This window comes from Oryza glaberrima, chromosome 12, assembly GCF_000147395.1.
Source record: "Oryza glaberrima chromosome 12, OglaRS2, whole genome shotgun sequence".
Taxonomy (NCBI): domain Eukaryota; kingdom Viridiplantae; phylum Streptophyta; class Magnoliopsida; order Poales; family Poaceae; genus Oryza; species Oryza glaberrima.
The window spans coordinates 11,189,737-11,216,865 of NC_068337.1; the positions used below are offsets into that span (position 1 = coordinate 11,189,737).

General features: G+C 42.2%; 5 protein-coding genes and 1 pseudogene across 8 annotated transcripts; all 6 read right to left on the bottom strand.

The window, feature by feature from the left end:
• Positions 1–819, bottom strand: LOC127758024 (agamous-like MADS-box protein AGL61). The gene has a single exon (XM_052283628.1). It carries the CDS (start codon positions 769–771, stop codon positions 187–189), a length of 585 nt encoding a protein of 194 aa, XP_052139588.1. The 5' UTR covers positions 772–819; the 3' UTR covers positions 1–186.
• Positions 820–5,207: 4,388 nt separating this feature from the next.
• Positions 5,208–6,479, bottom strand: LOC127757815 (agamous-like MADS-box protein AGL61). Its single transcript, XM_052283398.1, has one exon. It carries the CDS (start codon positions 6,325–6,327, stop codon positions 5,803–5,805), a length of 525 nt encoding a protein of 174 aa, XP_052139358.1. The 5' UTR covers positions 6,328–6,479; the 3' UTR covers positions 5,208–5,802.
• Positions 6,480–7,751: 1,272 nt separating this feature from the next.
• Positions 7,752–27,129, bottom strand: LOC127757450 (phosphatidylinositol 3,4,5-trisphosphate 3-phosphatase and protein-tyrosine-phosphatase PTEN2A-like). Of its 4 annotated transcripts, none has more exons than XM_052282953.1 (13): positions 26,958–27,129; positions 25,630–26,217; positions 24,361–24,462; positions 24,220–24,276; positions 23,584–23,649; positions 22,912–23,088; positions 22,717–22,803; positions 22,575–22,639; positions 22,414–22,490; positions 22,238–22,284; positions 10,327–10,457; positions 10,038–10,107; positions 7,752–8,563 (listed from the first exon to the last, which is right to left on the bottom strand). In XM_052282953.1, the coding sequence occupies exons 2-13, from the start codon at positions 26,164–26,166 to the stop codon at positions 8,009–8,011; spliced, it is 1,971 nt and encodes a 656-aa protein (XP_052138913.1). In that variant the 5' UTR covers positions 26,167–26,217; positions 26,958–27,129; the 3' UTR covers positions 7,752–8,008. The 4 variants fall into 4 exon arrangements, with proteins under 4 accessions (XP_052138913.1, XP_052138914.1, XP_052138915.1 ...); XM_052282954.1 differs by lacking the exon at positions 10,327–10,457 and adding an exon at positions 21,192–21,322; XM_052282955.1 differs by lacking the exons at positions 10,038–10,107; positions 10,327–10,457 and adding exons at positions 20,903–20,972; positions 21,192–21,322.
• LOC127757451 (phosphatidylinositol 3,4,5-trisphosphate 3-phosphatase and protein-tyrosine-phosphatase PTEN2A-like) lies at positions 12,129–12,814 on the bottom strand (annotated as a pseudogene).
• On the bottom strand, positions 12,937–15,368 carry LOC127757449 (nuclear intron maturase 1, mitochondrial). Its single transcript, XM_052282951.1, has one exon. The coding sequence runs from the start codon at positions 15,274–15,276 to the stop codon at positions 13,150–13,152; it is 2,127 nt and encodes a 708-aa protein (XP_052138911.1). The 5' UTR covers positions 15,277–15,368; the 3' UTR covers positions 12,937–13,149.
• LOC127757452 (agamous-like MADS-box protein AGL61) lies at positions 16,087–17,574 on the bottom strand. Its single transcript, XM_052282956.1, has one exon. The coding sequence runs from the start codon at positions 17,190–17,192 to the stop codon at positions 16,668–16,670; it is 525 nt and encodes a 174-aa protein (XP_052138916.1). The 5' UTR covers positions 17,193–17,574; the 3' UTR covers positions 16,087–16,667.

Sequence of the window (27,129 nt, forward strand, 5' to 3'; positions counted from 1 at the left end):
TATCATACACACACCACATTTGAAGTCCGTACTGCAGCTGGCTACATCTGTAGCCCGCTGCTACTCTCTCTTCTCTATTATCTCATTAAAATATGTTTATAACTGGCTTATAGTCTGCTATTGTATCTGCTCTAAGGTATGTAATTAAAAGAAGCTAGCGACGCCGCGAGGCGGCGAGCGGCCCTCCTACCGCCGGCGCCGCTGCTTCTGCTGCAGCGGAAGCGGCGGCGGCTGGGGGGCGAGCAGGGTGTTGGCGTGGCGGCCGACGTTGTCCCTGAGCTTCTTGAGCGCCGTGACGAACTCCAGCAACTCGGCCTCCCCGAGCGCGTCCACATCGGCCTCCCACCAGAACCGCCTCCCGGCCTTCGCCTGCACGATCCTCGCCGCGACGTCGCGCATCCGCGCATGCTCCGCCGCGACCTGCGCCCCGGTATCATCTGCCGCCAGCCTCAGCCCGAGGAGGTCGACGTCCTCGCCGCCGCTGCCGCCGTGGACGGGGACGGGTGCGACCGCGGCGGCCTCCCCGGGGACGGAGGCGTATGAGCGGAGAACGGCGTCGACGGACGGGTGGCCGAAGGCGTAGACGTGCTTGGCAGGGGAGAAGACAACGACGGCGACGCTCGCGCCGGTGAGCAGGGCGAGCTCCGACGCCTTCTTGAACAGCCCGCCCCTCCGCTTGGTGAAGGTGACCTGCCGCCTTTCCTTGTTGTCGATGCGGCGGATCTCGATGCGCTGCCGCCCCATACTCGTCCTCCCCAGCGGATGCACCATCACCGTCGTCGACCAAGAAACGCGAATCTGCGGGAGGCGGCGGCGATGGCTGCTGCTTCGTGCTCGTTTCTTGCAAGGGCTGCTTCTCCAATGGAATATATATACATTTTGAGAATATGAAATCTTGATAGGATCGAAGAATACAAAAAGGAAAGAGAAAACGGTGTAAGATATCCTACAAATCGAGGACCGAAATCTTTGGGGGCTCCGATTATTCTCCTTTCCTAAACCTTGGAGAAGGAAAGTGAGAAAAATTGGTGTTGAGAAAAAAAAAGGAAAATAGAAATGCATCAAATAAATCTTCGAGTTACCTTATGCGAAAAGATTATGTCTAGTAGTACATTGCTGCTTGACTATTCCTTATATGCATAAAATCTTCGTCTACATATATAACAAGGAATGAAAACTGTGGCGAAAATTTTGTGCCGACTGCTTAACTCACGTAGCCGCGCGTGCCCGGAAGGCGCTGATTGGTGATCGGTCACGCCCCCCACATGGCGCGCGGTCAGTTTTGACCGATTAGTCTCTCCTGCATGCATGCATATATGTATGTATATACTTTATATACATACGTATGTATGTAAAGTATATATGTGTATATATAGGTAAATTAACTGGTGCTACATGGAGTATGGGTTTCTAGATTAAAATTGAGAATATACCCAATTTGAATGAGTATGAAATTTTTTTAAATGTTTAGATATGAACATTAACTTCTTTACTAACAAGTTCAAATAAGTTTGAACTTTTTTTTTAGATTTTGGTTCTAGGTATATAACATTTAAACATATAATTCGTTAGGTATGTAATAATGAATTGTGAAATAAAGTTGAGTTTGAGTTATTTTGTTGTTAGGTATCTGTATGAATCAAATTCATATACCTAATATACCTAGGTATATACTCACAATTTGAAAATTTTTAAAAATTTGAGAGAATTTGTGTGTTTTATACCTTGGAGCCCGGGCACCATGGAGTCCCATATAGGTATCATATATATATATATATATATATATATATGTGTGTGTGTGTGTGTGTGTGTGTGTGTGTATATATATATTGTATATATATATTTTTATGTAAAAAAATATGTACATATATACAAAATTTGTATATGTATGTATACAAAATATACCAACTTTATATATGTGTATATATATACAAATTTTGTGTATGTACATATGAAAAACACATATACAAACTTTGTATACGTGTATATAAAGGTTTTATACGTACGTTTTAAAAAACCAAAAAAAACTAAAAAGATATGGAAAGAAAAGATAGAAAAAAAACCTTGCGCCAAAAAAACAAAAAAAACGCAAAAAGAAAAAAACAGAAAAAACTAAAAGAAAGGAAACTATGCAGAAAAAAAAACCGCGCGCCCCGCCGCCGCCCGCGCCCCCCTCTCTGCGCGCGACACGTGTCCAATCGCGCGGGGAGGGTGCACGCGACTAATCGCCCATTAGCATTCTCGCGCGTGCCCCACACCCCTCACACGAGTAGTTCACCCTAATAAGCACCGGCGCTGCTAGTTATCTACCCTATATCTAACTACCCTATAATCTACCAATTGGTTTCACTCATCACTCATTTTTTCATTCCTCATGGAACGGTCAGGATCATCTTGGTCAAATCTCAACGGTCCAGATCGCTCCCACCTCCCTCGATTGCGCCCTCCTCTCCGCCCCCTCTTTCTCGCTCTCACGCGCCGCCGCACCCTAATCTCTCCCTCTCACGCGGGACGCGGCGCCACCACAATCGCCGCTGCCCTCGACTGCCGCCGCTCCGCCGTCGTCGCATCCGTCATCTCGCCGCCACCGATCCCCGCACCACCGCCGTCACCGCCGCCCTCGGCTGCCGCCGCTCCGCCGTTGTCGCATCCGTCGTCTCCCCGCCACCGATCCCCGCCGCCGGCTCGCCCTCAACCGATCCCCATCACCGTCGTCACATCCGTCGCCCTCAACCGATCCCCATCGCCGTCGTCGTCCAGGATTCACGTCGCCGCCGACGCCTTCCGCGCCGAGCTATTCCTCGCTGCCACCGATCCCCGCCGATGGCTCGCCCGATCCCCATCGCCGCCGTCGCGCCGCTGGCTCGCCCTCGCCAGCGTCTCCCCGCAGGTCAGTCTCGTGCCCCGCCGCCACTCGCATCTCCTCACCCTCGCGATTCCCAACCCTAACCATCGTCTCCCCGCCCCGAAGGTCTCCGGCGCCCCCCCCCCCCCCCCCCCCAAACAACCGGCGCCGCCACCGATCCCCGCCCGCCGGAAGCCCTCCCGTCGCCGGGTAGAAGATGATGAAATTGAAGTGTTGTCAAGTTCCTCCAAGGTGTTTGTTTTTCTCATGGTTAAAGTGTAGTACAAACTGTGCAAATAAAATCAATGTTTTCATCCCGTTCATATCCATGACTACAAATTATTAGGACTTGATCTGGCCTGAGATAGCCAATGATCGATTCATTTTTTTCTTTCCAAGTTGTGCTAATGTATATATGTTTAGAATTACATGCCATTTGGGTTCACATTGTTCAGAATTATCTAATCTTTCTGTCATTAGAGTAGCTGGACTGGTTGCTCCAACAGTTAAAGCTGGTGCTTGACGTTGGTATAGGTTCTTGGTTTAGGAAATTTGTGTGCTGAATTTTTAGCTTTGGTTGTTTGCCCTTGACAAACCACGGCATGACTAGGTATCTCATTGAGCTTGTCTCGGATCACAGTAGAATTGTGTTTTCCCAATTTGGTTCTGTCACATTCAAAAAATAGAAGATAGTTCAGTCTATTGAATGCACCATGGAGTTGATAGTGAACTGTACTAGATTAGGAGTTTTCTATGACTTCGTTTGGTTGATAATAAGTGATTCTTCCCTTTTGGAATAAATACAAATCAACCTAGCATCATCTTGTACATGGGTATAACAGTGTGACAATAAAATATTCTCCTTCCTGAATCATTCACAGTTACTGCATATAACAAATTCTACTGCTCCGAAATTAGAGCAATATTGGCAAAAATTACAGCAATGCACACTTCAGGAAAATATTATAGCATAATTGTCCTGCTTCAGTTATTAATGGGCGAAATTTATTTATGAACAATCTTTCTTCAGTGGCCTGTTTGCGTTGGGTATGACCAGCAAACATTGGTTTTGGGTTTTGCACATTGTTTACCATGGTATCCTTCTGAACTTATGGTTTGAATTGTAGGTTCTTTTGTGGAGGGTGAGCTTCTTTGCCTCTCAAGGATCTGATGTTGCACAAGATAATGTGCTTGGGTTGTACAAGCAAACTGTCGATGCTATCATGTGCATTCTTTTGCACACGAAATACCATCCTTTGCAATCTCATGTTCATCTAATGGTCGAATGAAGCAAATGTGCAGCAACATTTCATGTGGCTTGCGATGATTTATTTCAGGTGTGCTGCTATTCATTGCTGAGTGGAATTCACTCCAGCTTCCTGAACCTGGTGGGCGGTGGCGTCCGTTTTCCTCGCCACAGTTTTTACAGTGACTACATGCTGTCCTTGGGAAAGACTGAACTGTTGTGATTAGAGGCTATCCTTATGAACTGTCATGCGGGGCGCGGCGGCTGACGGGTTGGAGGTGGCTAGGGATGAGGCGGCGGAGCGCCCCGCGTGCCGTCATCGCGGGCTCGCGGCTGGGGTTTCCGTCGAACAGGTGGTGGGCGCTTAGCGGGGAATTTTTGTTTTCCCCCACGGTGGATATCAGCAGCAATTTCTGAATTTCCTTTCCTACGTAACGTGAGTTAAGCGTAGCTGCTTGAGTGGGCGGGTTAAGTGTAGTAGTACGGGTGGGCATTTGGTTAGACCGAGAAATTCAGTTCGGTTTCTTGGTCTTTTTGAAAATTCGGTCTTTAGAATCTCAAAACTGATCTCGGTCTCCAACAAAACTTAAGACCGAGCAATTCGGTCTTCGGTTAGTTCGGTTCGGTCTCGATTATAGACCTAACTAACCATAACAAAAGTTTGAACAACAAAAAAACAAATTAAACAATCAGTAAGATCGATGAATCAAGCAATTAGGCCGCAAATGACACACTACAAATTGGTGTCACTAGCAAATCGAGCACGATTTAGAAAAAAAAAAGCAAATCAAGCACGATTTAGAAAAAAAAAAAGCAAATCGATACTGTCAATCTACCATGACTTAAATCCATTGACTTGAATCTGCAATCTACTCATGGCTGTCCTCTTCCATCACCGAGCTCATAGCTCACAGCGAATCGGCGATGGAGGTTGGCTGGAGGCGGACCCTACTTGCAAGGTCTCTCAAACCATTGGGGGAAAAGTGTAGTTCTACAAAATTGGTAGTCCTTATTTAAAGAAGTACAATTTTGTACCAATTTTGGCAATATAAGTGAATGCTTGCACAAAGATTTATTAACACATAATCTTGCTCCTCAAGTTCAGGTAGGAATTGCAAGTGCAAATCAAAATGTACTGCATATGCATACCAGAGCAGGAATTTGGGCAACTCAAAGTGCTTGCAGGTTTGCAAACACACAAAAACCATCCCACCATCTAGGCATTCGTTCTCCGGATCCACAGTTACATAGGAGTACCAAATTGAATGGAAATAAAACAACATCATCTGTGTAGTGTGTAGGTGCTGTCTAGCCTTTAAATTTTTCCTACCCTATTCAATGAAACAACGCATTATCTGGTGCATTCGTTCAAAGAAAAACATCTCCCAAGTAATTCCTTTCAAGACACATTACAAGAATCGACAAAATTTCTGAAATACTCCCAAGATCATGTATTCATGTTACTTCCACTCATCTTGCACTGAATTTACATGATGAAAGAAAGCGAGACGAGAACAAATTGCAGAGAAGAAGCACAATTGTTACGCCTGCAAATTGACAGGATGCAAACGAGAAAACAAATCGGAGCATTTCACCAAATTAATACCACGAATTATATGATTACGCAAGCGCTAAACCTGATTAGAGATGCAATTGGAAGAACCGTGCGAGCCGTTGTCTCCTACTGCCGCCGCCGCCGTCGTCGTCGTCTCTACTGCTGCTGGCGCGGTGGCGGACCGTTGGCATGGCCGTCGAGCTTGGCCCTGAGCTCCTTGAGCGCCCTGGCGAACTCTGGCAACTCGGCCTCCCCGACCTCGCCCACGTCGACGTCCCACCAGAACCGCCCCTCGGCCTTCGCCTGCAAGATCTTCGCCGTGATGCCGCGCATCCGCGCCTTCTCCGCCGCGACCTCCGCCCTGGTCTCCCCCACTGCCTGCCTCAGCATCTCGAGGTCGACGTCCTTGCCTAACCCGCCGCTGTGGACGGGTGCGGGCTCAGCATCCTCCCCGGGGACGGGGCCGTAGGAGAGGAGGACGGCGTCGACGGATGGGTCGCCGAAGGCGTAGGCAAGGTTGGTCTCGGAGAAGACGACGACGGCGATGCTCGCGCCGGCGAGCAGGGCGAGCTCCGACGCCTTCTTGAACAGCCCGCCCCGCCGCTTGGTGAAGGTGACCTGCCGCCTTTCCTTGTTGTCGATGTGCTGCCTCCCCTTACTAGTCCTCCCGAGCGGACGCATCGTCCTCGTCGATCAAGAGACGCGGATGAGGGCGACGGCGGCTCTGCTTCTTGGTTTCTTGGGTGCTCTGGTTCTTGCAAGTGCTGCTTCTCCAAAATGAAAAACAATGCGATGATATCCCACTACAAAATGGAGATCGAAATTTTGGGGGCTTCGGTTGCCCACATTTCCTAAATATTGAGGTGGGATAAACGGGGAAGTGTGCTAGAAGAATATGTGCGGAGAAAATAAAAAAAATTCACTAAATCGCAATTGGAACTGGGAAAATTGTTAGAAGAATAGGTGTGGAGAAATTTTTTGTTAAGTAAATGAAAATTGTCAAAAGAATGCTACATACATGTATATATTTGTTAAGTGAAGATGTTTAATAAGGCCTAAAGATTACACGGAGAAGACATAAAAATCCGAGAAATGAATCAAAGGGGAAAACAAAGAATAATCAATCACAAATCAAGTTTACAATGCAAAGATAGCATGTCTCATGCCCACATCGTGTCTTTACGTCGCATCCTAATCAGTATTTAATTTGGTAAAATTAGCTATGACATGTCCTTTTGGTCTTGTTTTGCATGCATTAGACAACTTCATATACCAAAGCAAACATTTTAAATTCATGTACTAAAAAGCATTCACCTAACAAGTTTGTATATCATCAATACAATCTACTCAAAATTAGAATTTCATTTTTCTAGTTGCACTCTCATGGATCATTCAAAATTAGAATTTCATTTTTCCAGTTGCACTCTCATGGATCATTGACAAGTGATGGATCCACCGGTGGGTCGTAGAGACAGCTATTATTCTTAGACTATTACTATAGCCCTCATTTCAAATATAGGTCATCTTAGTGTTATATACAGGATTAAGAAAAAAAATATACAATAGTCATAGAAATAAGTTTAAATTCCCTAGGATCGCAATTCGCGTGTCTCGCCAGGGGTTTTTTTTTTCCAGACGCACACATGTTCGTGTATCCTGAGTTCTACCATCTAAAACCATCTAAAACCATCTAAAAAAACAGTGCCTTACTTGTACCATGGCCGTGTTTAGATGCTGCTGTAAAAATTTAGCCAAATTTTTTTTACGTATACGAGCACATATTTAAAATATTAAAATATTAAACATAGACCAATAACAAAACAAATTACAGATTCCGACTGTAAACTACAAATTTTTTTAAGTCTAATTAATTCGTCATTAGCACATGTGTTATTGTAGCACTTATGACTAATCATGACATAATTAGGCTCAAAAGATTCATCTCGCGATTTACAGTCAGACTGTGCATTTAGTTTTTCTTTTTGTCCATATTTGATGCTCCATATATGTGTCCAAACATTTGATGTGACGGAAAAGTTGTAAGTTTGAAGAAAAAAGTTAGAATCTAAACACAGCCCAAGTACCCTTTCGCAATAATCAATCAGTTTCGTAAGAATCCATGTATAGAATCTCTGTAAACAAATAAGCGAAGTATCAACAAAGTTCTGACATTTTTGGAGTTACAAAGTTCACCATTGTACAACATTACAGCTTGAAAAAGGGCTACAATGAAACATAAAACGGTAGAACAAAGCAATTCTTTTCATCTTTTCTACCTGTTGCTTCCAGGTGGTATCCTATCATGATCTGGAAAGCACCAAACTATACAATGGCGAACCAGGCGCCCACAAAAGGGTGTGAATTATTCGCTTTCATAGTCGTCTTCATCTCCGAACGAGAAGACCGAAGCGTCTGCAGCAATTGCCTTGAACTCGCTCATGCTGGAGTCAGCAGCCGCTGGGGGTGGTGGTGGTGCTGTGGTGGAGCTGCTCTTGCTGCTAACTCCACTTTTGAGAGGTGCAGCATCAGGTGTCCTTGCACTTCCTTGTTCGCTGGTTATTGATACTTTTTCAATTCTGGAAGCAGCAGCAGACGCCTCCTTTTGCACAGAGCTTGTTTCTTTTGCAGCATTAGTAGTACCCTCAACGTTCCTAGAGACCTTCTCCCTTCTGCCCTTGGATGATCCATCTTCTGCTTCACTGTCAGAGAAGACGTCATCCTTATCATTCCTTGCAGATTCCTTGTTGGACACTTCTGCAGATGAAGCATTATTTCCTTTTGCAACAGTTCCAGTCGAGGAATCAGCTTCAGACTTCTGATCAGTAGATGCGGCATCTGGTTTTGGTTTTGGTGGTTGTGAACCATCATAGTCTACCAGGACAACCTCAACCTGGAATCCAGGTGATGGTAATTTCCTCTGGATGACATACAGTTAGTGTTAGTATGTATAAATAAAAAAGAACTATGAATGAAAGCGAAAACTCAGTAACAATAACTCATTGTTGGTAGAATTTCTTTTTCCCCTTCAACAACTGCTAATAAATTGTTGCAATTCAGAAAGACAGAAAAAAATGACTTTAATATGACATAGCTCAACTAGAAGCGAAAATTGTTAGCACGACAACACATGGTTCAAATAATGAAAGGGTAGAAGCAGAAGCATATTCCAAATAAGGCCACTCCCGATCATAAAGAACGGATTCAGGGAACACGTATCTGATATTCTGATCTCATCTCAGAAAAGTGATGTACAATCATGCATCATGGTGCTACGAAACTACAAATATTACCGTGTGGATTTAAAGAGTTCCATATTCAAATATCTATGTTATATCAAAAAGAGAACCTTGACAAATGATATGTTCAATCTGTCAGAATAGTTATATAGTCAATCAACATCCTACCATATTAATGATCAAAATTCTGAAATATCTACTGCACAATCCCATATAGTCAATCAACATCCTAACATATTAATGGTCAAAATTGTGAAAGATCTACTGCACAATCCCATAGCAACCTACAATCGACGAACAAACAGGAAAAACAATCTACCTAAGGATTAATATCATTATAGAGAAAATTATACGACCCTTCCTCTATAACATATAGACTCAAACTTTAAATTCGCATTAGCACTCAATGCATACTTTCTGGTTGCCATCCTTGTTTAACTCAAAACATTTCATCATTCATGTTAAATATTTGCACCATTGTACTCAGACAACACAAACATAGTGACCAACTGACCATCATACTGTGATGTACATCAAGGAAACATATCTGCCATGGGCAACAATAGACTAATATTTATTGAATATCAATTTGTTCAACAAGGCTGAGGCCGCATGGCTTGATAAGGGCCTCATGTGCTCTATATGTGTGAAACATCATATAGACTGCAAGAAAGAATTTTGGCGAAAGAGCACTTATGTATGTATTTGGCCCAAAGGGATTTTAGGGTCCTTTCGGGCCCCATGACTTCCCTACAGCTTTCAGTCTCTCTTTAGGTTGCAATTGTCATATCTCTACAGTAGATGTTAGAACAGCTTTCATGTGACTAACAGTTCAACACTGAAATCTATTTGTATGCACTATTCTGACTAGCCTTGCCTGCAATTGCTTGAAAAACAAGGCCACAGGTGTTTGATTTGAACTTAAAATGCTTGGCAATGTTAACATATGAAAATTTGGTAGATTTGATCAAGATTTGGCAATAACTTGGTTTATGACCAAAGTTTGAAGGGGTCAATTGGATCCCTAGTCCATTTTTTATAATCAAACTTATTTTATAGATAGATGGGCTTTGTAGTGTGCCTAGTGGAAATAGCTTGATAGAGGTTTTGACAAGCATATTCATAAAATAGCTTCAAAAATGAAGCGACAATTACCTTGTCAAAATCATCAAGATCAGTTGGATTCAAAGTCACCCTGTTCTCCATCATTGTTGTATTTAACCAGCTGAAGGAAACAGGTTAACAAATGGAACTTAGAATTAAGCCAATTATTTATTTAGTTTCAATATAAAATTTTGATACTATCCAATCTAAGTTAGATCTAAACATACATATATGCAACGAAAACATTGTTCCAGTAATAAGAAAATGAAACCATTAAACACGAGAAAAAACATATACTTCGTTCAACGAAATAATACTATCATAAAGAACTGGAGCTCACCAGTAGAAATCCCCCTGTCGATCATGAAACTGAATCTTGAAGTCACCAGCTACCTCTGTTAATCCAGGCTCTCCAGGCAACGCAAAAACCATGATCCCTTTCTTTGGTGCACTAAACCAGAAATCTTCTGGCTGAAAATAAATAGTAAAGTTAGTTCCCAATGGAGCTCACAAAGTAATAGCCTTCACAGATTAATCACAACCAGCAAACAAACAGGCCAACTGATGGTCAAAGATCCATAGTGTTAGAAAGCTTCGATAGATCATACCATAGCTACAGCTATGGTAATATGAAGTGAGGTGGCAGAACTAAGGGTTAATCGGTCATGTGGGCCAGGCTGGTGAAAGTAAATGGAGTGGTCTTTACTCTAGTAAGGTTGAGAGGGTACAAAAGCCAACTACTGTGTAACAAGAGGATAGAAATGAAACAGAGAATGGGCTCTGTTTACAGTCTCCTCCCTCCTCTCGATCCCCAATTTCCTCGTGTAAGCCAATGCATGCCTATTCCTTTGACCTATGTAAGCTTATTCAGGATATAACACACATGTGGCAGGACACAAGTGGGCTAGACTGTCTTTTATGATTATGGAACCTTGTTTTGCGGGAAACAGCAAGAACACTACCATAAATCCATAATATATGAAAGAAAGCTTGAAAAATTGAAATAACAAAAATAATAAATATAGAGAAAACAAAACAGGATACAGAAATAGTAACATTCACAAAACCCACAGAGCACATTTCATGATATATATTCACTAGTTTCAAAAAGTTTGTTCATTTGTCATGAGATGCATAAATAACATAACACCTGTGACAAGTGAAACTAAGCTATTTCTTGAAGGATATACTGCCAACTCTAAAAGATAATTCAGTACTTAGCATTAATACCTATAAACTTCTGTCAAAATTTGGACGATATTACCAAAGGTACAAAAACAGGCATTTAAGTAGACAATTCATAAACCTGTATGAATAGTCTACTCAAACATTGTTGATAGACAATTGATACACTTTGGATATTACATAAAGTTAACCAAATGAAAGAAAATGTGCAGAAAAGAGAAGAAGCTAATGAACAAAAGACATGAATAGTTTATACAGTCAGAAGGCATACAATCAGTTCCTTTGTTCTAGGGTGCTTCTTAGTAGTGAAAAGAACGCCTAAACAATAAAGTTATTACTCAGTGTACGAGAAAAACTTCAAACCACAGAACAGTCATTTAACCAAACTATTGTACCATGAGTAATAACTTTATTACTCATACAGGCAAATAGCAAAACATACCATTGTGATTACACAGGATGATTGATGGTCTAATCCAATAAGGGCATCTAAATGCTTATTGTCTTTGACATTGTACCAAAGCAATACACGCCCATTGTTTTACTATCACCCTAAGGAATAATACATGATCAATCAATCACCAAGTTGTATGGAAACACAAAACTGCCATCCACATTTTGATGAGAAGATGAATGTTGAATATGTATAGACTGCAGAGGAAGAGGTAACAACTGCTAACACAGATATATGCAGACAGAATACATATAACATGTATAAAGGCTTTCCAAGACAATGTTCTGAGAAGATCTAATAAGTCATCAGTGCAGCATGCTAAGGAGAAATAAATATAAATTGAACAATCTTCATGATGAATGCTGGAAAATTTGTTATCAACCACACAACGCAACAGATGAATGCGCTAATCATGAATATTCTGCAATAATCAGCTAGAGACTGAACTATGAAGAAATAAAAGTTCAATCAAGCTTAAGATAACAACCATATAAAATGCACCTGATATCATCTTTTACTCTGTGAGACCATGTGGTGAGCCTTGACTTGCACTGCCTTAACAGCATTCTTAGAGGAATCCACGATGCCTTTAGTAAAAGAGCCAAAAACGCCAGATTGTGCTGTTGTTGGGGTTGTGCTGCCTTCAGCACTCTCATCTTGCTAAGGAGCTTTTGGAGACAAGCGCAACCCAAGGCCACTCGTGAGGCAAGAAAATGTATTCTTCCCCGTTGGTGATTCTTGACCTGAAGAAGGCTGTGGTATTTTCAGGTTTTTTGCCCAGGAGGATAAGCCAGATGTAGAAAATATGGAGGATTGTGCCTCGCGCCCTGCAGCATCTTGTATTGGAACAGCATTTGGAACAGGTGCAGGTGAAGGGGCTACATGGAATGTACTGGCAAACTGGGTGGCAGAATCATTTGAAGTAGCCTGAGAAACAGGGTCAGGAGTTCTGACAGGAGGTGCGGTTGAATCCTGGCTGTCCACCGGAGTAGCAGGTGGTGGCTGTGAATCAGAGGGCTTTACTTGCTGTTCTACCATGATCGGCTAACAGATTTAATAAACCTCAGAGTTTTGAAGCACTAGTAAAATTTGCAAAATCATTATATACAGATATAAAACATGCAGTTTGACCAGCAATCATTCAGACAAATGATGATTAAAAAGATTAATTTGTGCCTAATTGCAATAACTACTGGTTACAGAGAATATGAGTGCACACTTCAGTTTCTACGCTATTTACTAACGTGCAACACCTGATTTGACAACTAAAACAAAAAAAAAAAGCAAATTAGTGTGTCATGCTTCTAAGAGTAAAACAAAATTGAAAAAGATGAATTTACAGTGAGATATGGTCATTATTCATTGTATACAATTAAAAGTATACCCTTGCACAATAGAATATCTCCTAGACGATAGATATCTTTAGCTATGTGTTGTTGATATACCATCCATGAGTATTCTCTATTGAAAAAAAGGCTGTCTAAGACGGTTTATCCAATAAAACTTTCTTCACAAAACATAAGCCTAATGTACCATTGATACACTGCCCAACAGAATCTGATTCTCCTTATTGGCAGCTTCATCAGTATTCTTCCAATCATTTAGTTTTTGTAGGGACCTTTTAGCATCATAAACACCATAAACTTTATAATACCACACCATCCTTGATACATCATCCTGCGGTGAATTTATCTCCTTCCTTTTGATTGTCTTATGAAGTTCACAGAAGAATTTTGGATCTTGCAGTTTAATATACTCACGCAATACAAGCTCGTGGTGAGGCACCCAGTTTCTAGGGAAAGGTGTGTAGTCACACGATGGAATTGATGACATGCGTGCAAATTGTACACCCTCAATAATATCAACTAGTCCCATTCTCAAGAGATCAGAGTATTCTGGTGCATCATTCCTTGTGCTCTCTCTCAATGGGCGGCTAAGGTCACGTGAGGCAATCTTGTAAACTTTAGCTCGAGACTTGAGTCTATACCTTGCCGCATAAAGCTTTGCCAAGGAACTCCTAATGACATATGCACAGAACCCTACAATCTTCTTCCGGTTGTCTGCATATCTGTACCAATCAGCCATGGTCTCAAGAAATTTGTTCATCTGAGAGTTAGTGTGCGCCTGCCCAGAGTACAGCATTGGTGAACACGGCAATGGCTCAGGATCCCGATCCCCCTTTACAAGTTCAAGCTTCCTGAAATGCCTTATGCACCTCTGAAGGCTTGCTGTTACTGATAATAATGTCCCAATACCTTTCTCACTCACAATGTTCCCTCCACTAGCGGTATATCTTAAGGTTGGGTAGATGACCCGGCGGGTGATCACATGATCCAAGAACTCAATCCCTCTTGTGATGTGCTCAATCTCTACCATCGAATTCTCAGGCCTCAAACCAAACGTGCTCTCGCAGAACTCCATCAGTTGTCTCCTTATCTCAACTGCGTCCTCCCTTGGTCCCCTGATCCCAATAAGAACATGGGAGCCAAATCTAAGGTAATCCATCTTCCTTGTCTTCTCCTTCCCACTTGATGGGACAAACTCAGGCCAGGCAGGATTATGGCATCCTTCATCACCCGCCTCCTTCCAAATCGAATCATGGCTTGACGGGCGGAAGTACTCATGAATTCTCTCCTCGAGCCACCAATCCAGTTCGTTAAGGCACACATTGGCAAGCAAAGGGCTAAGTATCCCACAATGCCCATAATTCGGTGCATGGCACGCCTGTTCTGGGGCAAACCCGAAGAATAACCTCAACCAATACGGATCAGGCTTGGGCTCGTTCTCATTGAGCACCTTCTTCTTCCTGCTTTTCCTGAGAACCTTCCTCTTCAGCCTCTTCTTAGCTAGGCCATCAAGCTCCTTCTCCCGTGGTGGCACAGACCCAGGCCGGACAGGGGCATTGAGCGCCGACTTCAGCAAAGATAAGACCTTGCGGTCAGAGACGGCCTTCTGGACGCAGGAGAGTATGGTATCCGGCGAGAGTGCGTCGACCACCCCGGTGAGGTCCGCGGAGATGAACCAGAGGTAGGCGGCGAAGTGGGAGCGGACGGAGCGGATGGCGGTGTGGGGCCCGCGGCCGGGGCGGAAGGCGTGGGACTTCGGAGAGAAACGGGGCTCGAAGACGGGCTCGAGGAGCAGGAGGAGGAGCTCCTGGACGACGCGGTCCTGGAACGGGGGCGGCGCGTTGGCGAGGCGGGCTTCGAGCTTGCGGCGGGAGATGGGGACGGTGGAAGGGGGGTCGGCCGGGGAGCGGATGAGGAGGTGCGTGGAGGCGCCCCAGGGGAAGGCGGGGTGGCGGCGGAGGGCGGCGGCGCGGAGGCGGAGGAGGGAGTGGAGGGTGGGGAGCTGGACGGCGTGGCGTGGCGGGAAGGAGCCCGTGGCGTGGGCGCAGGCTCGCTGGTAAGAGAGGAACCAGAGATCGAGGCGGGAGGCGTACCCGGAGAGGTTGGGGAAGGGCGCCGGGAGCGGGTGAGCGAAGGCGCGGCGCCACAGAGAGGAAAGGAGATCGATGGGGTCGTGGACAAGGAGAGCGTAGGGGTCCGGGAAGGGCCCCTCGTCGGCCGCCGATGGCGGCGGCGGCGGGGCGCGGCGGCTGACGGGTTGGAGGTGGCTAGGGATGAGGCGGCGGAGCGCCCCGCGTGCCGTCATCGCGGGCTCGCGGCTGGGGTTTCCGTCGAACAGGTGGTGGGCGCTTAGCGGGGAATTTTTGTTTTCCCCCACGGTGGATATCAGCAGCAATTTCTGAATTTCCTTTCCTACGTAACGTGAGTTAAGCGTAGCTGCTTGAGTGGGCGGGTTAAGTGTAGTAGTACGGGTGGGCATTTGGTTAGACCGAGAAATTCAGTTCGGTTTCTTGGTCTTTTTGAAAATTCGGTCTTTAGAATCTCAAAACTGATCTCGGTCTCCAACAAAACTTAAGACCGAGCAATTCGGTCTTCGGTTAGTTCGGTTCGGTCTCGATTATAGACCTAACTAACCATAACAAAAGTTTGAACAACAAAAAAACAAATTAAACAATCAGTAAGATCGATGAATCAAGCAATTAGGCCGCAAATGACACACTACAAATTGGTGTCACTAGCAAATCGAGCACGATTTAGAAAAAAAAAAGCAAATCAAGCACGATTTAGAAAAAAAAAAAGCAAATCGATACTGTCAATCTACCATGACTTAAATCCATTGACTTGAATCTGCAATCTACTCATGGCTGTCCTCTTCCATCACCGAGCTCATAGCTCACAGCGAATCGGCGATGGAGGTTGGCTGGAGGCGGACCCTACTTGCAAGGTCTCTCAAACCATTGGGGGAAAAGTGTAGTTCTACAAAATTGGTAGTCCTTATTTAAAGAAGTACAATTTTGTACCAATTTTGGCAATATAAGTGAATGCTTGCACAAAGATTTATTAACACATAATCTTGCTCCTCAAGTTCAGGTAGGAATTGCAAGTGCAAATCAAAATGTACTGCATATGCATACCAGAGCAGGAATTTGGGCAACTCAAAGTGCTTGCAGGTTTGCAAACACACAAAAACCATCCCACCATCTAGGCATTCGTTCTCCGGATCCACAGTTACATAGGAGTACCAAATTGAATGGAAATAAAACAACATCATCTGTGTAGTGTGTAGGTGCTGTCTAGCCTTTAAATTTTTCCTACCCTATTCAATGAAACAACGCATTATCTGGTGCATTCGTTCAAAGAAAAACATCTCCCAAGTAATTCCTTTCAAGACACATTACAAGAATCGACAAAATTTCTGAAATACTCCCAAGATCATGTATTCATGTTACTTCCACTCATCTTGCACTGAATTTACATGATGAAAGAAAGCGAGACGAGAACAAATTGCAGAGAAGAAGCACAATTGTTACGCCTGCAAATTGACAGGATGCAAACGAGAAAACAAATCGGAGCATTTCACCAAATTAATACCACGAATTATATGATTACGCAAGCGCTAAACCTGATTAGAGATGCAATTGGAAGAACCGTGCGAGCCGTTGTCTCCTACTGCCGCCGCCGCCGTCGTCGTCGTCTCTACTGCTGCTGGCGCGGTGGCGGACCGTTGGCATGGCCGTCGAGCTTGGCCCTGAGCTCCTTGAGCGCCCTGGCGAACTCTGGCAACTCGGCCTCCCCGACCTCGCCCACGTCGACGTCCCACCAGAACCGCCCCTCGGCCTTCGCCTGCAAGATCTTCGCCGTGATGCCGCGCATCCGCGCCTTCTCCGCCGCGACCTCCGCCCTGGTCTCCCCCACTGCCTGCCTCAGCATCTCGAGGTCGACGTCCTTGCCTAACCCGCCGCTGTGGACGGGTGCGGGCTCAGCATCCTCCCCGGGGACGGGGCCGTAGGAGAGGAGGACGGCGTCGACGGATGGGTCGCCGAAGGCGTAGGCAAGGTTGGTCTCGGAGAAGACGACGACGGCGATGCTCGCGCCGGCGAGCAGGGCGAGCTCCGACGCCTTCTTGAACAGCCCGCCCCGCCGCTTGGTGAAGGTGACCTGCCGCCTTTCCTTGTTGTCGATGTGCTGCCTCCCCTTACTAGTCCTCCCGAGCGGACGCATCGTCCTCGTCGATCAAGAGACGCGGATGAGGGCGACGGCGGCTCTGCTTCTTGGTTTCTTGGGTGCTCTGGTTCTTGCAAGTGCTGCTTCTCCAAAATGAAAAACAATGCGATGATATCCCACTACAAAATGGAGATCGAAATTTTGGGGGCTTCGGTTGCCCACATTTCCTAAATATTGAGGTGGGATAAACGGGGAAGTGTGCTAGAAGAATATGTGCGGAGAAAATAAAAAAAATTCACTAAATCGCAATTGGAACTGGGAAAATTGTTAGAAGAATAGGTGTGGAGAAATTTTTTGTTAAGTAAATGAAAATTGTCAAAAGAATGCTACATACATGTATATATTTGTTAAGTGAAGATGTTTAATAAGGCCTAAAGATTACACGGAGAAGACATAAAAATCCGAGAAATGAATCAAAGGGGAAAACAAAGAATAATCAATCACAAATCAAGTTTACAATGCAAAGATAGCATGTCTCATGCCCACATCGTGTCTTTACGTCGCATCCTAATCAGTATTTAATTTGGTAAAATTAGCTATGACATGTCCTTTTGGTCTTGTTTTGCATGCATTAGACAACTTCATATACCAAAGCAAACATTTTAAATTCATGTACTAAAAAGCATTCACCTAACAAGTTTGTATATCATCAATACAATCTACTCAAAATTAGAATTTCATTTTTCTAGTTGCACTCTCATGGATCATTCAAAATTAGAATTTCATTTTTCCAGTTGCACTCTCATGGATCATTGACAAGTGATGGATCCACCGGTGGGTCGTAGAGACAGCTATTATTCTTAGACTATTACTATAGCCCTCATTTCAAATATAGGTCATCTTAGTGTTATATACAGGATTAAGAAAAAAAATATACAATAGTCATAGAAATAAGTTTAAATTCCCTAGGATCGCAATTCGCGTGTCTCGCCAGGGGTTTTTTTTTTCCAGACGCACACATGTTCGTGTATCCTGAGTTCTACCATCTAAAACCATCTAAAACCATCTAAAAAAACAGTGCCTTACTTGTACCATGGCCGTGTTTAGATGCTGCTGTAAAAATTTAGCCAAATTTTTTTTACGTATACGAGCACATATTTAAAATATTAAAATATTAAACATAGACCAATAACAAAACAAATTACAGATTCCGACTGTAAACTACAAATTTTTTTAAGTCTAATTAATTCGTCATTAGCACATGTGTTATTGTAGCACTTATGACTAATCATGACATAATTAGGCTCAAAAGATTCATCTCGCGATTTACAGTCAGACTGTGCATTTAGTTTTTCTTTTTGTCCATATTTGATGCTCCATATATGTGTCCAAACATTTGATGTGACGGAAAAGTTGTAAGTTTGAAGAAAAAAGTTAGAATCTAAACACAGCCCAAGTACCCTTTCGCAATAATCAATCAGTTTCGTAAGAATCCATGTATAGAATCTCTGTAAACAAATAAGCGAAGTATCAACAAAGTTCTGACATTTTTGGAGTTACAAAGTTCACCATTGTACAACATTACAGCTTGAAAAAGGGCTACAATGAAACATAAAACGGTAGAACAAAGCAATTCTTTTCATCTTTTCTACCTGTTGCTTCCAGGTGGTATCCTATCATGATCTGGAAAGCACCAAACTATACAATGGCGAACCAGGCGCCCACAAAAGGGTGTGAATTATTCGCTTTCATAGTCGTCTTCATCTCCGAACGAGAAGACCGAAGCGTCTGCAGCAATTGCCTTGAACTCGCTCATGCTGGAGTCAGCAGCCGCTGGGGGTGGTGGTGGTGCTGTGGTGGAGCTGCTCTTGCTGCTAACTCCACTTTTGAGAGGTGCAGCATCAGGTGTCCTTGCACTTCCTTGTTCGCTGGTTATTGATACTTTTTCAATTCTGGAAGCAGCAGCAGACGCCTCCTTTTGCACAGAGCTTGTTTCTTTTGCAGCATTAGTAGTACCCTCAACGTTCCTAGAGACCTTCTCCCTTCTGCCCTTGGATGATCCATCTTCTGCTTCACTGTCAGAGAAGACGTCATCCTTATCATTCCTTGCAGATTCCTTGTTGGACACTTCTGCAGATGAAGCATTATTTCCTTTTGCAACAGTTCCAGTCGAGGAATCAGCTTCAGACTTCTGATCAGTAGATGCGGCATCTGGTTTTGGTTTTGGTGGTTGTGAACCATCATAGTCTACCAGGACAACCTCAACCTGGAATCCAGGTGATGGTAATTTCCTCTGGATGACATACAGTTAGTGTTAGTATGTATAAATAAAAAAGAACTATGAATGAAAGCGAAAACTCAGTAACAATAACTCATTGTTGGTAGAATTTCTTTTTCCCCTTCAACAACTGCTAATAAATTGTTGCAATTCAGAAAGACAGAAAAAAATGACTTTAATATGACATAGCTCAACTAGAAGCGAAAATTGTTAGCACGACAACACATGGTTCAAATAATGAAAGGGTAGAAGCAGAAGCATATTCCAAATAAGGCCACTCCCGATCATAAAGAACGGATTCAGGGAACACGTATCTGATATTCTGATCTCATCTCAGAAAAGTGATGTACAATCATGCATCATGGTGCTACGAAACTACAAATATTACCGTGTGGATTTAAAGAGTTCCATATTCAAATATCTATGTTATATCAAAAAGAGAACCTTGACAAATGATATGTTCAATCTGTCAGAATAGTTATATAGTCAATCAACATCCTACCATATTAATGATCAAAATTCTGAAATATCTACTGCACAATCCCATATAGTCAATCAACATCCTAACATATTAATGGTCAAAATTGTGAAAGATCTACTGCACAATCCCATAGCAACCTACAATCGACGAACAAACAGGAAAAACAATCTACCTAAGGATTAATATCATTATAGAGAAAATTATACGACCCTTCCTCTATAACATATAGACTCAAACTTTAAATTCGCATTAGCACTCAATGCATACTTTCTGGTTGCCATCCTTGTTTAACTCAAAACATTTCATCATTCATGTTAAATATTTGCACCATTGTACTCAGACAACACAAACATAGTGACCAACTGACCATCATACTGTGATGTACATCAAGGAAACATATCTGCCATGGGCAACAATAGACTAATATTTATTGAATATCAATTTGTTCAACAAGGCTGAGGCCGCATGGCTTGATAAGGGCCTCATGTGCTCTATATGTGTGAAACATCATATAGACTGCAAGAAAGAATTTTGGCGAAAGAGCACTTATGTATGTATTTGGCCCAAAGGGATTTTAGGGTCCTTTCGGGCCCCATGACTTCCCTACAGCTTTCAGTCTCTCTTTAGGTTGCAATTGTCATATCTCTACAGTAGATGTTAGAACAGCTTTCATGTGACTAACAGTTCAACACTGAAATCTATTTGTATGCACTATTCTGACTAGCCTTGCCTGCAATTGCTTGAAAAACAAGGCCACAGGTGTTTGATTTGAACTTAAAATGCTTGGCAATGTTAACATATGAAAATTTGGTAGATTTGATCAAGATTTGGCAATAACTTGGTTTATGACCAAAGTTTGAAGGGGTCAATTGGATCCCTAGTCCATTTTTTATAATCAAACTTATTTTATAGATAGATGGGCTTTGTAGTGTGCCTAGTGGAAATAGCTTGATAGAGGTTTTGACAAGCATATTCATAAAATAGCTTCAAAAATGAAGCGACAATTACCTTGTCAAAATCATCAAGATCAGTTGGATTCAAAGTCACCCTGTTCTCCATCATTGTTGTATTTAACCAGCTGAAGGAAACAGGTTAACAAATGGAACTTAGAATTAAGCCAATTATTTATTTAGTTTCAATATAAAATTTTGATACTATCCAATCTAAGTTAGATCTAAACATACATATATGCAACGAAAACATTGTTCCAGTAATAAGAAAATGAAACCATTAAACACGAGAAAAAACATATACTTCGTTCAACGAAATAATACTATCATAAAGAACTGGAGCTCACCAGTAGAAATCCCCCTGTCGATCATGAAACTGAATCTTGAAGTCACCAGCTACCTCTGTTAATCCAGGCTCTCCAGGCAACGCAAAAACCATGATCCCTTTCTTTGGTGCACTAAACCAGAAATCTTCTGGCTGAAAATAAATAGTAAAGTTAGTTCCCAATGGAGCTCACAAAGTAATAGCCTTCACAGATTAATCACAACCAGCAAACAAACAGGCCAACTGATGGTCAAAGATCCATAGTGTTAGAAAGCTTCGATAGATCATACCATAGCTACAGCTATGGTAATATGAAGTGAGGTGGCAGAACTAAGGGTTAATCGGTCATGTGGGCCAGGCTGGTGAAAGTAAATGGAGTGGTCTTTACTCTAGTAAGGTTGAGAGGGTACAAAAGCCAACTACTGTGTAACAAGAGGGTAGAAATGAAACAGAGATAGTGCTAGTTCTCCCCATCTGGGCTCTGTTTCCAGTCTCCTCCCTTCACTCGATCCCCAATTTCCTTGTGTAAGCTAATGCATTGCCTATTCCTTTGATCTATGTAAGCTTATTCAGGATATAACACACATGTAGCAGGAAACAAGTGGGCTAGACTGTCTTATATGATTATGGAACCTTGTTTTACAGGAAACAGCAAGAACACTACTATAATATATAAAAGAAAGCTGGAAAAATTGAAATAACAAAAATAATAAGTATAGAGAAAACAAAATAGGATGCTCAAACAGTAACATTCACAAAACCCACAGACCACATTTCATGTTATACATTCACTAGATTCCTAAAGTATGTTCATTTGTCATCATGAGATGCATAAATAATGTAACCCCTGCGACAAGTGAAACTAAGCTATTTCTCGAATAGGATATACTGCCAACTCTAAAAGATAATTCCTTACTTAGCATTAATACCTAAAAGCTTCTGTCAAAATTTGGATGATATCATTAGGTATTACATAAACTTAACCAAATGAAGGAAAACGTGCAGAACTGAGCAGAAGCTATTGAAAAAAAAAAAGACATGGGTAGGTTACACGGTCAGAAGGCATACCATCAGCTCCTTTGTTCTAGGGTGCTTCTTAGTTGTGAAAAGAACACCTAAACAACAAAGTTATTACTCAGTGTATGAGAAAAACTTCAAACCATAGCAACAGTCATTTAACTAAACTATGGTACCATGATTTTTTTTAACAACAAAATCAATTTCAAGCAAATAGCAAAACATACCATTGTGATTAGACACAGTGATTGATGGTCTAATCCAATAAGGGCATCTATGAAGGCGAAATCCCCTGAGCATGCACCTGCAAAATAAAATTGCATATTAATAAGATATACATGTAGCGCATATCCTCATACTGAAACCATGGTAGAACTAGAATGAATACCTGCGTGGAGGCTGATTTTCACCATTGAAGTAAGTTAAGATGCGCTCAAAATATTTCACATATCTCTGTAATTTTGGAACACATTCAGAACAACCACTGTTAAGTTGTATGAATAAATTTGAATAATTTTGGAGTTACTTACAATCTGACTTGGGAGAATAAGCCCTTTTCCATCTACACATCTTTTCTGATTGTAGTATTCAATGGACTCTTCCGCAGTTGGAAAGAACTGTCAATTGTATAATACACAGGCTTCAAATATTAAGAAAATTTGATGAAGATTCTCTTGGGCAATGTATCATAATTATCATTTAATTTAATGTGAAACCAATTTTACCTTCAGGTATAGTAGCAGACTGGAGATCATCAATCCTGTCCTCGCCTTTCCAGCTTTGCAATGAACAACCACTACATTTTCTATATCTTCCTTCAACCAAGAGTAAGCACTATGGCAGAACGATATGACAAGTTGTATCGGAGGGCAATTGTGATCATCAAAAGGGAAGCATGCAACCTGAAACATGGCTACTAAATTTGACCACTATGTGCAATATGCAATTAAATCGATTATTACACACCATTTAAAATACTGATACAAATGAAGGAATATTCAATATACCACCGGATGAACTGCGGACATTAAAATTTTCGGCAAGTCTTTTTCTAGCCTTGATAAGCTTGAGTGCTAGACTAGTCACTTGGAACTTAGAAATAAAACAAGATTTTGGATGCCACCTAGCCTAGGTGACCTAGATTAACGATTACTCCATCCTAATCGTGTCCCACTCCTCTTCAAACTCTAATGGTTGCTGCCGAGGTGAATAACTGAACACGCAGCCAAGTCAAACATGGCAAACAATCTAGATAGCTCAGCTAAGCTATAGCTCATCTTAGCAAAGAACCAAGCGTACCCTTTGTTGTATTCTTTTTTTTGGTGGTTCATACGTGTATCACATGGTATGGAAATGACAGAACAGAGGACCTAGACAAAATTATAAGCTTCCCATACCTTTCCCTCAAAAAGAGATGCATCATATAGCCTTTCCGAGCAAAGGTTGTACACCTTATACTTTCCCTGTAACACAATATGATAAGGGGTTGAAAAACACAAATAGATTATATAACACCTCTAAATAATGCACCAATCAAGTGATTTTACTACAATGATATTTCTTCAAATGTAACAGAAAAAATCACATATCAACAATGTAAATAACATGTGTGCGGTATGTGCATCACATATAAAACCCTCATGCCAATGCAGAACATGTACTAGTACCAAAAAATTATTGCCCCATGCTCATAATCTTATGAAAAAATACATCTATATAGACGATGACAAAGTTAACCAGCATAATCATCAATGATAGAAAATATTAGACTTCTTCAATAGTTATACTAAGTCATGGTTTTAACACAGAAAATAATACCCTTTATATGTGATGTTGAAGCTGATTCATTCCATGAAAAGTCAATTTAAACATACTAATAAGTCAAGGCAGCATGATCAAGGTATCCAAGACTATAAAGATGCATCAACAAGCAAAAGGAACCAGATATCTGTGAAAAAAAGTTATAACAACGGCCTGAGATGAGTTGTCAGGTGGCATATACATCAACAAACTCAAGAGTGAGTCAAAGCTACCTTGTGGTGCATTTCAAAGAACCTGATGACTTCCTCCATGTGGTTGCGGTAGAAGCCCTGCAATAGAAGTATTACCCTGTTTTTGTCTCCAGAGAAACGAAAAGGTGCCATAAGTAATTTGTGTCTTGTCATTATACTGACCTCAAAATATCCAAAAAGCCCTGAGCTCAAATCTCCAGCAGGGAAACCCATAGCAATGATGTTCTCTGTAATATATGTCATATCTAAATCAAAGCCGCCTTCCTGTCACAGCAATGAGAGAATCAAAACAGCTGTTATCCCTGGTATTAGGTCTACAAAAAAAGTATACAAATAATAAGACCATCTTGTTCACTGTTTGTCATGTAATTTCTCAAGGTGATGGAAACAATAATCAATTTTCAAGGAAGCTAATACATGGAATCAAATTGGAGACCATTGCTGTGGTACAGAAGTTTGAATCTTCTCTAGCAGTCTAAATGCTTATTGTCTTTGACATTGTACCAAAGCAACACAGGCCCATTGTTTTACTATCACCCTGGGAATAATACATGATCAATCGATCACCAAGTTTTATGGAAATACAAAACTGCCATCCACATTTTGATGAGAAGATGAATGTTGAATATGTACATACTGCAGAGGACGAGGTAACAACTGCTAACACGGATATATGCTGACAGAATACATATAACATGTATAAAGGCTTTCCAAGACAATGTTCTGAGAAGATCTAATAAGCCATCAATGTAGCATCCTAAGGAGGAATCTCTACTATTATAAAAATTGAAGATGTTTCCGCAGTCTGTCATCCGTGTTTGAGTTGGCTATAAAAATTAAAGATGTTTCTGTGGTTTGTCATTCGTGTTTGAGTCAGTTTTAATTTTATGTTTTGGTTTTAATCTATATCTCTTCTCTACTATCATAAAAATTGAAGATGTTTTTGCCGGTATTTCGGTACGTCATCCGTGTATGAGCCGGTTTTTAAGTTTGTTTGCTTTTGGAAATACATACCTGTAGTTGAGTTGGTTTTTAAGATCGTTCACTTTTGGTAATACAGAAAGAATCATATAAGAAATCTGTTTAAAAATTCGCATGCTAACTTGAGACGATCGGACTCCTAACTGCAGCTCATGATTTTATAAAAATATATATATCCAAGCAAACTCCCACAGTGAATTTCATCTTAACTAAACCATATAACAATAATAAGATTAAAATAGACTTGACCAGTTACAATGCACGGGCATTTTTTCTAGTAAATATAAATTGAACAATCTTCATGATGAATGCTGGAAAATTTGTTATCAACCACACAACGCAACACATGAATGCACTAATCATGAATATTCTACAATAATCGGCTAGAGACTAAACTATGAAGAAATAAAAGTTCAATCAAGCTTAAGATAACAAGCATATAAAATGCACCTGATATCGTCTTTTATTCTGTGAGACCATGTGGCGAGCCTTGACTTGCACTGCCTTAACAGCATTCTTAGAGGAATCCACGATGCCTTTAGTAAAAGAGCCAAAAACGCCAGATTGTGCTGTTGTTGGGGTTGTGCTGCCTTCAGCACTCTCATCTTGCTGAGGACCTTTTGGAGACAAGCGCAACCCAAGGCCACTCGTGAGGCGAGAAAATGTGTTCTTCCCCGTTGGTGATTCTTGACCTGAAGAAGGCTGTGGTATTTTCAGGTTTTTTGCCCAGGAGGATAAGCCAGATGTTGAAAATATGGAGGATTGTGCCTCGCGTCCTGCAGCATCTTGTATTGGAACAGCATTTGGAACAGGTGCAGGTGAAGGGGCTACATGGACTGTACTGGCAAACTGGGTGGCAGAATCATTTGAAGTAGCCTGAGAAACAGGGTCAGGAGTTCTGACAGGAGGTGCAGTTGAATCCTGGCTGTCCACCGGAGTAGCAGGTGGTGGATGTGAATCAGAGGGCTTTACTTGCTGTTCTTCCATGATTAGCCAACAGATTTAACAAACCTCAGAGTTTTGAAGCGCGAGTAACATCTGCAAAATCATTATATACAGATATAAAACAGGCAGTTTGGCTGGCAATCATTCAGACAAATGACGATTAAAATATCAATTTGCGCCTAATTGCAATAACTCCTGGTTACAGAGAATATGGGTGCACACTTCGGTTTCTACACTATTTACTAACGTGTGCAACAGCTGATTTGATAACTAAAACAAAAAAGCAAAGTAGTCTGTCATGCTTCTAAGAGCAACAGCATCCAGACATTGGTATAACTATGGCCTCATCACATCATCATTATCACCAGCTACCTGTGTCATCGAGGATCTATAGCAAATCCAATGGGACGCATTACCACAGGGAGACCTAAATACTGTTCAAAGTTTTGCTAATATAACAAGAAGAGGTACAAGAACTAAGTCTAGAGAGGAAGGTACTGTGCAAGAACGACGCGTGAGTCAAGAACAGCTTCATCCACATCTACAAGAACCAGACAACACAAGCACCACAAAGCTAACTTGACCCGCCCCCGCGTCGAGGCCACGCCTCAAGGCACGAATGGGACAAGAACCTTACAGGTGCGGATCCAACTTGGGACATGGGGGGTTTGGGGGAACAAACAAACTGTTACGTGTATTAAGGTTAAGGTTCTGAGATTAAGAGAAGAGCTTCTTCCCAGATCTAGAAGAGAAGCTAAGGTTAACGCAAGCAAATTCGACGCAAAAGTAGGTGGGAGAGAGAGATGAATCGGAAAGAGGATGTGGATGCTGACCAGGATGCAGCAGGACGACGGCGCCCCCTCCCCGCTCTGCTCGCCAGATGGAGATCGGCGCCTCCTCCCCTGATCTGCCGCGAGATGGCGCAAGGAGCGGAGGAGACGATACGGGAGATTTTCTTTCGGGGGGGTTGGGGGTGTTGAGGTTGGGGCCTGGGGAGGAGATAAT

Excerpts from the sequence above, each read along its gene's own strand:
- LOC127758024 (XM_052283628.1), bottom strand. The coding sequence starts at position 771 with ATGGTGCATCCGCTGGGGAGGACGAGTATGGGGCGGCAGCGCATCGAG.
- LOC127757815 (XM_052283398.1), bottom strand. The coding sequence starts at position 6,327 with ATGCGTCCGCTCGGGAGGACTAGTAAGGGGAGGCAGCACATCGACAAC.
- LOC127757449 (XM_052282951.1), bottom strand. The coding sequence starts at position 15,276 with ATGACGGCACGCGGGGCGCTCCGCCGCCTCATCCCTAGCCACCTCCAA.
- LOC127757452 (XM_052282956.1), bottom strand. The coding sequence starts at position 17,192 with ATGCGTCCGCTCGGGAGGACTAGTAAGGGGAGGCAGCACATCGACAAC.
- LOC127757450 (XM_052282953.1), bottom strand. The coding sequence starts at position 26,166 with ATGGAAGAACAGCAAGTAAAGCCCTCTGATTCACATCCACCACCTGCT. Across the intron at positions 22,804-22,911 it reads GTCTGCTACTATACCTGAAG|TTCTTTCCAACTGCGGAAGA; the intron begins GTAAAATTGGTT and ends TACAATTGACAG. Across the intron at positions 8,564-10,037 it reads ATCTTGATGATTTTGACAAG|AGGAAATTACCATCACCTGG; the intron begins GTAATTGTCGCT and ends TATGTCATCCAG.